This window comes from Taudactylus pleione, unplaced genomic scaffold (assembly GCF_031769625.1).
Source record: "Taudactylus pleione unplaced genomic scaffold, aTauple2 ptg000108l, whole genome shotgun sequence".
Lineage (NCBI taxonomy): Eukaryota > Metazoa > Chordata > Amphibia > Anura > Myobatrachidae > Taudactylus > Taudactylus pleione.
This window is the reverse complement of record NW_028284510.1, coordinates 2727835-2742520: the sequence shown is the minus strand read 5'-3', so window position 1 is coordinate 2742520 and position 14686 is coordinate 2727835. Positions and strand designations below refer to the sequence as shown.

General features: G+C 45.7%; 1 protein-coding gene across 1 annotated transcript; it reads left to right on the top strand.

Annotated features, from left to right (window-relative positions):
* Positions 1–696: 696 nt before the first annotated feature.
* On the top strand, positions 697–1623 carry LOC148525444 (N-formyl peptide receptor 3-like). Its single transcript, XM_088470965.1, has one exon. It carries the CDS (start codon positions 697–699, stop codon positions 1621–1623), a length of 927 nt encoding a protein of 308 aa, XP_088327091.1.
* The last annotated feature ends 13063 nt before the right edge of the window (positions 1624–14686 follow it).

Genomic DNA, 14686 nt, shown 5'->3' with positions numbered 1-14686 from the left:
GGGTACCTAATAAGATGCACAGAGATGTTATATCTTATAGGAGTGTTGCAGGTGTCAGTGTCACTGAAACAGTTACATATAGAGATGCAAAGCTCACATAAGAGGCCTTACATAGGCAGAGAAGGTGCACCTGCATAAGTCTGGTGCTAGCTTCCATAGTGCGACTGACAGTGGACGCACCAGAAGAAATTACAGCATCTATACAGTAGATGTTGCGAGTTGGCGTATCAGTTCTTGCATATTTGGACGTATAGATGTACACCTGGAAAGGGCTTTGCAGCGGCATTAGCATAATGACACAGATGCGACTGCGGCAATTTGGCAAAAGATGCGAGGACGGCCTCTGCCGCATCCGACTCAGAATTAGGCTTCTAGAGGGTAAACGACAGTCATTAGTCTCCTTATGCTGAATATGAGGAAAGGAGCTGGTTTAGCTTAGATTCATGTTATGCTTAAGCCAATATTTTGTCATATTACAGCTACACAGCAAAATCTCAAACATTTACTTGTTCATTTATAGTAATTAAAGCAAATTCCAAGTTGAAGAGTTTGAGCATCACACTGTTGAGTAAACTAGTCCACTATTTTTGTAGGAATAACACTGGAGACAACTGGTACAGTAAAGAAGACAATACCAAGGATGACTATTGGGATTATCACGAAGACACCAACACTGTAAGAAATTTTACAAGGGCAATGTCCATCATATGGTACAGCGTAACTTTAATTTTGGGATCAATTGGGAATGGCTTAGTCATCTGGATTGCCGGATTCAAGATGAAGACAGTCAACGCCGTGTGGTTCCTAAATTTGGCTATTGCTGACTTTGTCACTTGTATTTCTCTCCCTTTGCGTATTTCTGAGTGGGCTGTGTATTGGTATATTCCTTATGATCACTTCCTATGTAAGGCTGGTGTAACGATTCTCTTCATAAACATGTTGTGCAGTGTCTATTTCATGGCCGTCATCAGCATTGACCGATGTGTCTGCGTTTTTTGGCCGATTTGGACCAAATTACACAGGACACCCAGGTTAGCCACCATCATAGCTGTACTGGTCTGGTTGTTGTGCCTACTAACTAGTATCCCCCATCTGGTGTTTAACCATGGGCTTGATGGTGTCACTGAGTGTTATCCCAAATATGTGGATGCTAATGTAATTAACCAGGGTAAAGAGAAAAAGTCAATGTTTATCACCAGAAGTATTTGCATGTTTGGATTCCCATTTGCTATCATCCTAATATCATATGTCCTGGTTTTATTCAAGATAAGAGCAATAAGGAAATCAAATAGGTCTCACAGACCATTCCAAGTTATCACTGCTGTCATAGGGTGCTTCTTCATCTGCTGGTTTCCATACAACATGTGGCCATTAATAACTCTAAATGTAAAATACCGGCTAATAGATATTGTCATTACAGAAATCTCGGTCTGCTTGGCTTATTTCAGCAGCTGTATCAACCCCTTGCTCTACGTTTTCTTTTCCCATGATTTTAAGAAAAACTTTATAAAGTCCTTACCAGCCATGTTGGAAAATGCTTTTAATGAACGGTCCAACCTTAATTGTTTGGACAATGCTGCCGCCACACCTCTATCTGTAAATGTGGAATCATCACATGTATAAATATTTTTGGAAGGAGAACATTCAAATGATGATATTCTTAAAAAAATGTTCCATATGGCTTAGTACAAATTATTCTGCATGGTTGCATGTACATACCACTCTATGGGATTGTCTATGAATCAGATGCATCTCTGTGCAAGGAAGCAAATGTTTTAGCATGCAAAGATGTGACCTTACTGTACGTATTTTTGCATATCTCATTCCTATTGTGAGTCAGACACAACACTGCCGGATCTATTTTTTTGTGAAATGGGAGTTTTGGGGCAGAAACTGGGCTTTAACGATGTGATCACACTGAACTGTAGAGGTATGTCCCGTGCTATTCTAAAGCTGGCCACACATCTAAAGATTATCTGTCCAACCATCCAACTAGTTGATTGGTTGGAATAAAAATCTGGTAATGTATGGGAGTAAATGATGATCAGCAATTTGCTCCTAAATGCCAGAAAACAGATGAAAATGGACGTCAGACAAGTTTGTTAAATGTTTGATCTAAACAATTTGTTCAAACAACAGTTTTTGTCCATTTTCCGGTGTTTGGGAGCAAATTGCTGATCATCAGTTACTCCCATAGGTTACCAGATTTTCATTCCAACCAATCAACTAGTTGGCTGGTTGGACAGATAATCTTTAGATGTGTGGCCAGCTTAAGTAATGCAAATGGAGAAGGGAAGACTGTTTCAGTCAGGGGCATATTCAGAGTGGAGGGTGCCCATGTTCGCTCACCATCCGGGGCCACCTCCTCTCTCTCCGGTGGCCGCAGTTTACTGACAGGTTCATTAGACTCTGGGCACCAAACTGCACCTGGAGTCTACTGCACATGCGCAGGACACCGGGAAAATGGGGCAGCAGCCATTTTCCCAGAGTTTTCCCTACTGCACATAGGCAGAAAGCCAGGAAAGTGGCCGCTGCGGCCATTTTCCAGGCATTCTGTGTAGTGTCTCTGCAGCCGATGTGGGACTTTGGAAAGGTAAGTATGGGTGCAGGGTGTGCATTAAAGATACGCCCCTGGTTTAAGTGAATCTAGTGCACCTAGCGTGGTGCAGGTGCAGGTGCAAGTGCAGTTACTTACAGAATAATGATGATTGCTTCTACTGAAAGAAACACAGTAGGCGGAACGGCTGCCCACTGAAAGTCGCACGGATGCTCGCAGTATGGAAACTCTACTAAGGTAGTAAATCGAGCTTCTGTGTTTACCCGCAAGTACAGCCACTCAGCAACCAACACAGAATCAGCCTCTATGTGGCCATACAGGCCCCTTCATGGTTATATCTATGCAGGTTGTTCAGTGTAATACGCTAACAACAGAGGAAGCCCACTCACAGACAATCAGAGAAAATAAGTGTGATTTGTGCCACAGTAAATATTTAGTTTCCCATGATGCTAATTGCACAATGGGGCTCTTAGCAAAGACAAAAGGTGAGTTTTTGCATACAGAGCATGTGCAGAAGCAACTTTATGCATTTTTACATATGCCCGTGCAATTCAGAGTTGGGAGCAGCTTGGCAGGATCTGTTTTACCATAAAATAGGGCATTTTGAGGCAGGAAGTGAGCGGTAGAAATATTGATTGCACAGAACCACTCTGACCCATAGGAGTGACGTGGGAGTGACGTGGTTGTGACATGGGAGCATTGTGGCTGTGAAGTAGGAGTGTCATGGGCATGGTTTGGGAGTGTCATGTGCGTGGATTGAGCGTGGCATGGGCGTGTTATGGTTGTGACATAGGGGTGTCTTGGGAGTGACGTGGGAGTGTCTTGGGAGTGACATGGGTGTCGTGGGTGTGATGTGGGTGTGTCGTGGGCATTAATAAGATGCTCTGTGTGATTTTGAGTCATGTGTATGGGGAAGGGAAGCTTGTCTCTAACTTATCACTCTCACCTAGCATGGGGCTGGTGCATGTGCAGGTACTAATGATAACGATTGTGGCAGCAGGTGTGATAACGCAGGCTTCTGCTTGCACATGCACACACCCAGCATTAGTTGAACGGATACTCATATAAAGCATAGAGTAGTAAAATGATCTGCTGCAACTACAGCCACTTTGTGTGTAACTTAAAATTAGCCCCATTATATTAAGAGGTGCAATAGGTGCAATTTTGTTCCTGGGTGCAGAATTTGTAGTAAATAAAAGCATGGTGTACTGAAAATGCTACTTTTATTTGCATAATTTGAAGTCACTTTAGGTTATTATATATGTTACATATTATACTTGCTCCATGTTTACCCTGTACTTTGGGCTATATTACTGCTCCCTCAAAACTCTAAATCAGTTTCTACTTTTAATATTTTTACTCTTGCAACTCAAAAATCTTTACACACCTGAACGATAGTTCGACCCAGCGATGCCTTGAACGATGTAACTAAACATTGCACGTACCATACACACTGCATGATCCGGAGTTCCACGGCACAATAATGTTGCTACATGCTGCATGTAACAGCACTACATTGTTCAATGCATCATCCCATCTGCTGTGAAGCACCATTGGGAATAACAGAGCAGGTGTAAACACTATATAGTGAGTATGATATATCGTTCTGATTTGTGTCAGAACAATATATCATAAGATATATCATACAGGACCTCATTCAGAGTCGGTCGCAAGCGCTGAGCGCTCACAACGGACTCGATCTTTTGGTCCTGCGCATATGCAGCAGCCGCACTGCGCGTGCACAAGCCCCGGAGTGAGAGAGAAACTCTCTCGTTCCGGAGCTCACTAAAAAAAGGGGCGGCTGTTGATGTTGATCGACAGCCCGCCCCGTTTTGTAGGCGGGGCAGGGTGGTGGTTACACAAACGGAGGCGTTCCTGACGGAATGCTTGCCGTTTTGTGGGCGGCCGCACTGACATCTGCAGTGATGTCAGTGGGGAGTTTCCTGCTCGATCAGAGCAGGAAGCTCCCTGGGGCTTGCGGCTGCCGAGACCCAACCTTAGCATGTCGTCGCAAGCCCCGATGGTCGCGATGGTCTTGACCATCACGACCATCACCCTGGTCGGTCGCTAAACCTGTGGATGGTAACCCACAGCTTAGCTAGCGACCAGGAGGCCACACAGAAAAAAAAGAAGCGCCCGCCCTCATTCAGAGAGAGCGATCGCTTCTTGCGACCGCCTCTGAATGAGGGCCATAGTATGTACACAGCTAATGTCTAAACCAGACATGATTTGTATGCACTGCAATGATAACAAATGCAGATTATATGAAGTATGTTCTCCTGTTTAAAGTTAGATGTGTTATTAGAATATTTTTCCACTTGTGTAAAATTACAGAGAAAAATGTAATACATTAAAATGAATTATTTATGTTCTAATACTGTATATGATCATGATTGGAGAGTACACCAGTTTTCATTACCACTGGATATTCCTCTAATATTGCCAATACAAGTTCTGTAAAATTGTTTTAATAAAATAAAGTACTGTACAGTACAAGTTTATAAAAAGGGAGAACACATTCAATAAAGCATATGTACCAACTTGTGTCTTCATTGTGAACCTAATTTCTATTAATTAAATACATTAAGATAATTTGGTGTATACAGTATGTACTAAGCCTTGGAGAGAGACAAAGTGGAGAGAATTAAAGTACCAACCAATCAGCTCCTAACTGTCACTTTAAAATGTACATTTAGGAGCTGATTGGTTGGTACTTTATCTCTATCTACTTTACCTTTACCTTACATGTTTGAAGCAAGTATATTGGTTGATTTGTTACTGCACTGGTGTCAGACGTGAGAGTACCTTGGGTAAAAATATATTGTGTAGGAAGTAGCAATAATAGCAAAATGATAAGAATTTCTGTATAGCATTTATCCGTACCTATATGTGATACTTGCCTATTCTTTCGGTCTCCCGGAAGAGTTGATCACTGTCCCAAATCTGACCCTATTCCAAGGAAAATAGGTGGGGAGGGGGCGCCGTGATGCAATTCTCAGAGAACTGCATCTTCTTGACCCCATCCTCTTCACGAACCTGCGATTTGTTGCATTATGTGGCAAGAGAGTTCGGCCTGATGATAAGTGCCTGATGCGACCTCCCCGTGATCAGCTGCATTTCCCCTCGTGGAGCTCCCCCAGAGAGAAGGATTTCAATGTTTGATATGTGATCTCATTCAACCATTTCCCACAACATCCCTGCCTTTTCCCATCCCATTATACATACCCCCATTCTGTATTATTATTGCTGCTGGGATGCTTGTTTGCAGGGGTGTACATCCATGCCAGATGCCCAGTGGTGCCCACCCCTACTTCCTCCCCAGTGGCTCCAGCTTGCTCCAGCCCCCAGTTTCTCTCCATCCCGCTAGTGTTTCCCCAGCTCCAGCTAGCTCCCTTCTGTCTCTCCAGCCCCCCAGTTTCTCTCCATCCATCCTTGCAATGTCTCTCCAGCTCCTGCCTCCACTTCCTTCTGCCTCCAACCTGTAGACACATACCTTCTTCTGGATCTTCAGGCTGCACCTGCTTCTGTTTGCAAAATGGCTCTTTGGACTTTCAGTGGTGTGGCGTAACCTCATCACTCAATAAACAAATAACTGGACACATACTATAAACAATGGATCAGGCAATGCTCATACCTGTATTGTATACAAAAATGTTGCTCACAGATAAGCAGATAAGCTCCTGGCTAGTCTCTCCATTGGCGGGAAGTGCCCATCGATCAGGATGAATAACAATTTCCACTTTGTATTCCAGGAAGGTGGGATGCAAATTGCAGAAGTGTGAATCCACTTGGAGAAGATCACATTGCTAACTGATAGAGGTCTATATTGGCCAAAGTCTGACCCAGAAGTAAAAAAGTCATCTGTAGCCAAAAAAAGTCATTTGTTGCAAAACAATACCACAGATAGGGGTCTATTCATCATTACATAATTATCACTAGTGATAATTACAATTTAAACTCACTGCAAGTTTAAACAACCTTTTGGAGGCATTGATTATGCCTCATTGGCTAAAGTATCACATCCAGAAAGCTGCTCTTTTTGAGGAGTCAGCTCTTTGGAATTGTGATCATTTTCCCCGGCAGCTGAGGTGTCCATAAGGACTTCCTCAATCTGCACATGTGTCTTTAACATTTATTTAGCCACCATCAACTGTACTCCCCCCTCACCGACCCCGCTTCAGTCTATAACTTCAGACCCTCTTTCACAATTGTGATCCCTGCCCCCCACTGCTGATATATGTCCCAGCCGGTGTCTTCCCCGTGAATCCTCTCACCTGTCTCCTCTCCCTACCCACAGTGGTGCAGTGGAGCCTGGACAGGAGGAGAAACTTCAGTGAGGTGAGCCAGATGGACACCTGTATATTAATGTAATCTAGAGGTCAGATGAGGTCAAACAGCAACAATACTGTTTAACAAGTTACACAGATTATAAGTAAACATGTGAAGTTTAAGACAAAAGTCAGTTTAGCAAGTGCAGAGGTCTATTAAACTGGTAATCCTGCAGCCAGGCTAGGAATGAGCAGAAGCAAGTGAGTTTAGCAAGTGAAGAGATCCAGCAGAGAAACACAGTAGCCAGGTGCAGTATTAACACAGGAAATAGAGTCCAATCACCTAGCATAGATACCAGGTACATCTCCTTTTTTAGCATCAGAGGCTGGAGCTCTATGTCAGGAACACCACCTGCCACTGCACTAGTGCTTAGAACTCTCCATCCATTTCCATTCTATCCTCTACACCTGTAGACAACCACTACAAATACCCTGGATCCATAACACTGGGTAAATTTGTCAAAGTAACTGCTCCAAGATTTGAATCGGTGAAGCAACTTTGCTGAGCATACTGCGACACATGACATACTGTCCCTCACTGGCCACTTATGAATGTCTGGAGTATGGGAATAATCATTTTTACAACAGAAAGCACCACTGAGAAAAGCCTCAATGTTATCCAGCAAAGGGCTGGATGGCTCCAAAATGGGGTAGACTAACTTGCATTTGTGCATCCCCTTATAAGCTTCTTCTGTGCTGCACAAACATTATGGGGTATATTTACAAAAGTGCGGGTTTTTAGAAATGGAGTTTTTGCTCAAAGCACCAATCAGATTCTACAACTCCACCTCTAAAAACCCTCACATTAGTAAATATACTCCTATGACTGGTAAACATTATTCCTGTGTAACCTGGTGCTGTCTATCTGCTTTAGAAGAAATTTACGCCAGGTTGTAGCGCAGATGCTTTTGTATTTTGAATTATAAGAAAATGATAAATGAGGTTACGGGTGTTTTTGCAAATTTTCAATTTGTATTTATGTGTTATTTTATTTTTTATTTTTACTCTTTTGGGCTAAGGTACCAAAGGCAGGGCCGCCATCAGGGGGGGACTGCCGGGACTTTAGTCCTGGGCCCGGACACTTTGCGGGGCCCGCCCTTCTGCCTGCCTGCCACTACCTCCCTGGCCCACAATGGAAGACAGTGGCAACTGACAGCCAGTGGGCCCGCTCCTACCATTATGTTGCGGCCGCCTGCAGGCAGTGCTGTCTCCCCGGCCGGGCCCCCCGCCACTACAGCATAATAAAATGAGTGACTACTAAGTCACTTATCACCCAGCCGCAGGGCCGGATAAAGGGGGTACTCTGGGAGCAAGTTCCCCCGGGCCTCCCTCTCTGAGATAGCCCCCTGCCACCCGTCACCCAATCCGCAGCGCACCAGCTTACACTAGCAGCCACTGCACTGACTGCCATCATACAGACAGTGCCGCAGAGCGCTGCCGTCCAATAGAATGCGTGGTTGTATCCTGAGACTTTGCAGGCTTTCAGTGAGTGGCCAGCCACCGCAAAGGCTGCAGGGAAGAGGGGGCACATGGAGGATTGTCTGAGGAGGAGAAACGTGCTGTGTGCAGAGCAGTACAGCTCCTCTGCGTCACAGTCTGCAAGCAAAAGGGATCAGAGTGGATAAGATAACAAAAGAAGTGTACTACTGTGTGTCTTATCAATCAAAATTGAATAGATGAAAAGCACCAGGTCCTATTACTTTGAATGTGTATATATATATATATATATATATATATATATAAAGATCGATAGATAGATAGCTATAGATACACATATATATATTAGGGGTGTGCACCGTCCACTTTTCGTGTTTTGGTTTTGGATCTGGATCTTTCTTCGTGTTTTGGATCTGGATTGGTTTTGCCAAAACCACCCTTCCGTGTTTTGGGTTCTGAGTTTTGTGTTTTGGATCTGTATTTTTTTTTTTAAAAACCATAAAAACAGCTAAAATCACAGAATTTGTGGTTTTTTTTGCTCCAATGCTATTATTAACCTCAATAACCTTAATTTCCACTCATTTCCAGTCTATTCTGAACACCTCACACCTCACAATAGTGTTTTTATGTCCAAAAGGTTGCACCGAGGTAGCTGGATGACTATGCTAAGCGATACGAGTGGGCGGCACAAACACGTGGCCCATCTAGGAGTGGCACTGCAGTGGCAGATAGGATGACAGTTTGAAAAACTAGGCCCCAAACTGTGCATAATGCAAATGCAAAGAAAAAACAGAGGTGCAAGATGGAATTGTCCTTGGGCCCTCCCACCCACCCTTATGTTGTATAAACAGTACATGCACACTTTAACAAACCAATCATTTCAGCGCCAGGGTCTGCCACACGACTGTGGCTGAAATGATTGGTTCATTTGGGCCCCCGCAAAACAAGCTGGCAATTAATCTGTCCCTGCACAAACTGGCTCTACGAAGGCAAGATGTCGTCCTCATCCTCCTCATCCACCGATTCCTCACCCTCTTCAGTGTTGTGTACATCCTCACAGAGTATTAACACATCCCCGCTGGAATCCACCACCACAGGTCTCTCTGTACATTCTGGAGGCTGGTCTCCCTGGAAGAGTTGATAATTCATTTTTATGAACATCATCTTCTCCACATTTTGTGGAAGCAACCACCTATGCCTTTCGCTGACAAGGTTCCCGGCTGCACTAAACACTCTTTCGGAGTACACACTGGAGGGGGGCAACTCAGGTAAAATAGAGCCTGTGAGGATCCCGGGTTTATGTGTGCATTATTTTCGAATACTGACCCTCGTCGCCTTGAGAAAGGCAACTGTAAATAGCTCCGCACAGTACCCCGGGTCCTTTTATGAGTCCCCTTAGATCGCACAGGAAATGACACAATAGCAAAGGTATAACGATACCTTTATTTTACATATCACTACTTCTACTTGTAAAAACAGCAACTACAACTATATACAATATATACAGAAATGCCAGTAGTATTAGCTAAAACCTTGGGGAACCCAGACACATGTCCCTACAGCAGAGGTCCCATTAGTGTTAGAACAGTGGACAGTTACTCTGACTTACCCGCCTGGGCTGGGTGAACAACGCTTGTGCGCGACTGCTGTGAGGCTCCACACTTCTCCAGGAAATGGCTCCTCCGTCCCTGACTTGCTGTTCCCGGCCGGTTTGGCCTGATCGTCCTCTGCTCAGCAGGAGCAGGGCGTGCAGACCAGTCACCCCGCGTCAGCGGGCACACCAGTCCCACGCCACGGGACTGCTTCGGTGGGAGCGTATGCTTGGGCAGAGTCTCCTGACTCCTACCCAGCCTGGATCCTGCTACGTAAGCTAGGGCTCCTCTCCCCTCAGGTCTCAGGGCAGAACTCCCTCAGAAAGCCTTCACCTGCCATTATAAAACCTCTGATGTTCCCACGGTTAGGTGCCACCCCTGATCCCTAGTATTGGTTGGTTTGAACGCAGGGGCTGGGTACTGAGCAGTTACTGATTACATCATTCCCTGCCTCCCCCCTGTGGATATCGGTGCCAGCCCATCTTGCAATGGCCCCTTTGGTACAAAGGAACTTAATCAGGTTGATAAGAGGGCTGGCTCCCCTGGGGCTATAGAATCAGTCACTGTTAACCCCTCATAGTCATTTGTGATGTCACATGCCATCCAGCTGACTATAGCTTCCTGCCTAGAGCTTAAAGACAGGGGGGCTATGGGGGTATCAGCTCTGTAACTTCCTATGGGGGGGGGATATCAGCAGGCATACACAGATACCTGTATACTTAACATTCCAGTGGGAGGGGGGATGTCTCCCCCCTGCATACTTAACACACATTACAACATCCCTACATATGTCATATGAATCCTATAAGTAACATATCAGGCTTTAGAGATATTATACACTGATAGGCACAAACACTTGAATACATGGTTACCTGCATTATTGCACACAGTACACAACATGGTCAGGCCCATTTGTATAAGGTCATATTAATGTACCATACACAGTTCTGTCCCCACCCACTATGTGAAGTACACACACCCCATCTGCATTATAATGGGTCATGTATCACTAGCACAAAGAGTGAGCTGCCTCATCTGGGCCCTCTCCTGCTTACAGTATATGTCCTTCCTGCCCTTATACACTGGAAAGCAGAAACAGACTGTAAAAAGTACACAATTTTAGGGCGGGCTGAGTAGCAGGATTGTACGATGCTAGGGGGGGGCACCCGACCGCCACAGAGCCAGTTTGTACAGGGGCCTCCAAATTGCCTCTTTTTCCTGCCAGTACAGGTACGGACTATCTGACATGCCTACTTGGATGCTGTCACCGATGTAATCCTCCACCATTCTGTCAATGGTGACAGTAACATATGCAGTGACAGTAGACATGTCAGAAATTGTTGCCAGGTCCTTCAGTCCAGACCAGATGTCCAAACTTGGTCCAGCCTGCCCTGCATCACCGCCAGCAGTTTGCTTAGGATACCTAAGTTTTTTCCTGGCAGCCCCAGTTGCGGGAGAAAATGAAGAAGGAGCTGTTGACGTGTCACGTTCCGCTTCAGCTGACAGTGTTTTCACCAGCAGGTCTTTGCACCTCTGCAGGCTTGTGTCAGCTGGAAAGAGAGACACCACATAGGCTTTACACCTAGGATCGAGCACGGTGGCCAAAATGTAGTGGTCTGATTTCAACAGATTGACCACCCTGGAACCCTGGCAAAGCAAATGAAGGGCTTCATCCACAAGTCCCACATGCCGAGTGGAATCGCTCCATCTTAGCTCCTCCTTCATTTTCTCCAGCTGCTTCTGCAAAAGACTGATGAGGGGAATGACCTGACTCAAGCTGGCAGTGTCTGAACTGACTTCACGTGTGGCAAGTTCGAAGGGCTGGAGAACCTTGCACAACACGGAAATCATTCTCCACTGCGCTTGAGTCAGGTACATACCCCCTCCTTTGCCTATGTCATAGGTGGATGTATAGGCTTGAATGGCCTTTTGATGCTCCTCCATCCTCTGAAGCATATAGAGGGTTGAGTTCCACCGTGTCACAACCTCTTGCTTCAGGTGATGGCGGGGCAGGTTCAAGAGTGTTTGCTGGTGCTCCAGTCTTTGGCATGCAGTCACTGAATGGCGAACGTGGCCAGAAATTTTTCGGGCCACCCAAAGCGTCTCCTGCACGCCCCTGTCGCTTTTCAGAAAATTCTGCACCACCAAGTTTATTGTGTGAGCAAAACATGGGACATGCTGGAATTTGCCCAGATGTAATGCCCGCACAATATTGGTGGCGTTGTCAGATATCACAAATCCCCAGGAGAGTCTAAGTGGGGTAAGCCACTGGGCGATTATTTCCCTCAGTTTCTCTAAGAGGTTGTCGGCGGTGTGCCTCTTACTGAAACCAGTGATACATAGCATAGCCTGCCTTGGAACGAGCTGGCGTTTCTGAGATGCTGCTACTGGTGACGCTGCTGCTGTTGCTGCATAAGGTGATACATCTACCCAGTGGGCTGTCACAGTCATATAGTCCTTAGTCTGCCCTGTTCGACTTGTCCACATATCCGTGGTTAAGTGGACATTGGGTACAACGGCATTTTTCAGGACACTGAGGACACTTTTTCTGACGTTTCTGTACAGTCTCGGTATCGCCTGCCTAGTGAAGTGGAATCTAGACGGGATTTGGAACCGGGGGTACACTAACTCCATCAATTGTCTAAATCCCACTGCACTAATGGCGGATACCGGACGCACGTCTAACACCATCATAGCAGTCAAGGCCTCAGTTATACGTTTTGCTTCAGGATGACTGCTGTCGTACTTCATCCTCCTAGCTAAGGACTGTTGGAGGGTCAATTGTTTAGTAAAAGTAGTGGTGTTCCTACTTCCTCTCTGGGATGATGAATGACTCCCAGCAGCAGCAACAGAAGCAGCGGCAGCAGGAGGCATAGCAATGCAGGATCCTCCGGAGGAGTCCCGGATAGGAGAGTCAGTCATTCCAGTGACATGGCCTGCAGGACTACTTCCGATCCTGACTAAGGAGGAAATTGACGAGGAGGGAGTTGACGGTGTGGTTTGCAGGCACTTGGATACAACAGGACAAAGGGATTTAGGTGTCCCTGGACTGCTTACGGTCTTAGCCAAAGTTTCTGAACTTGACAGTAACTTTTTATGAACGCGCTGCAGGTGCCATATAAGGGAGGATGTTCCTAGGTGGTTAACATCCCTAACCCTACTTATTTCACCTTTACATATGGTACATATGGCAAGACAGTTGTTGTCCATATTTGGATAGAAATATTGCCTGACCAAAGAGGTGGAATGTTTGGTCTTCTGCCCAGGCATGACCGTGATGGGCTTTTTCATCCCACGGACAACAACTGTCTCCCCCGGAGCCTGATTTAAACAAACCACATCACCATCAGAATCCTCCTCGCCAACTTCCTTCTCAGCGCCAGCTACACCAGTATCCTCATCCTGTTGTACTTCAACAGTGACATCTTCAATTTGCATATCAGCAAGTGGACTGTGGGTGCTCCTTTCAGCACTTGCAGGGGGCGTGCAAATGGTGGAAAGAGCCACCTCTTCCCGTCCAGTGCTGGGAAGGTCAGGCATCGCAACCACCACCACACTTGGACTCTCCTTGGGGATTTGTGATATCTTCTTAGAGCGCACAGTTCTTCACTGTGCTTTTGCCAACTTATCTCATTTTATTTTTTTAGTGGGAGGAGGGCTTCCATCGTCATGTGAAGCTGAACCACTAGTCATGAACATAGGGAAAGACCTTAGCCATTCCTTGCCACTCCGTGTCGTAAATGGCATATTGGCAAGTTTACGTTTCTCTTCAGATGATTTAAATGTTTTTTTCAAGGTCATTTTCCTGAACTTTGTCATTTGGGATTGTATGTGCCCTCTACTATGACATTGGGCATCGGCCTTGGCAGACGACGTTGATGGCATGTTATCGTCTATGTCATGACTAGTGGCAGCAGCTTCAGCACTAGGAGGAAGTGGTTCTTGATCTTTCCCTATTTTATTTTTATCGGAGAAAGTTTGGTCCTCCATTTATGTTATATTGATATATACGTGCGGCTAAGGCGCACACAAACACAGAAAACAATTTTTTATTTTTGTTGGAGACTAGTGCACTTTGTGGGTTACACCACCCTTAAGAAATGAGCCAGCCGGCCTTTTACTTATGGGACACAGGCGCACGCTTGGCGCTGCTCCTTTGTTGATGCACGTGCAGCTACAGCCCACACAATTCACAAACACAGAAAATATATTTTTATTTTGTTTGGAGTGCCCTTTGGGGGTTACAGCACCCTTTAGCAGTCAATCCAGCCGGCCCTTTATTTATGGGACACAGGCACACGCTTGGCACTACTTTGTTGATGCACGTGCGGCTACTGCGCACACAATTCTCAAACACAAAAAAATATATTTTTTTATTTTGTTTGGAGTGCCCTTTGGGGGTTACAGCACCCTTTAACGGACAAGCCAGCCAGCCTTTTACTTATGGGACACAGGCGCACGCTTGGCGCTGCTCCTTTGTTGATGCACGTGCAGCCACAGTGCACACAATTCACAAACACAGAAAAAATATAATTTTTTTTGCACTTGGGGGGAGCACCCCTGACGGACAGAGCACCCCCTGGACAACACTACAGCACCCCTTTAGGACTGGGACACTGCACAGGACTTTGGAGTTGACATAGCCCCTATGGACAACTGGCTGCACAACACAGTCCAGCCAGCCCCTATGGACTTTGAAGTAGTGGACACAGCCCCTATGGACAACAGCAGCACAGCGCAGCACAGCGCAGCACAGCGCAGCACAGCACAGC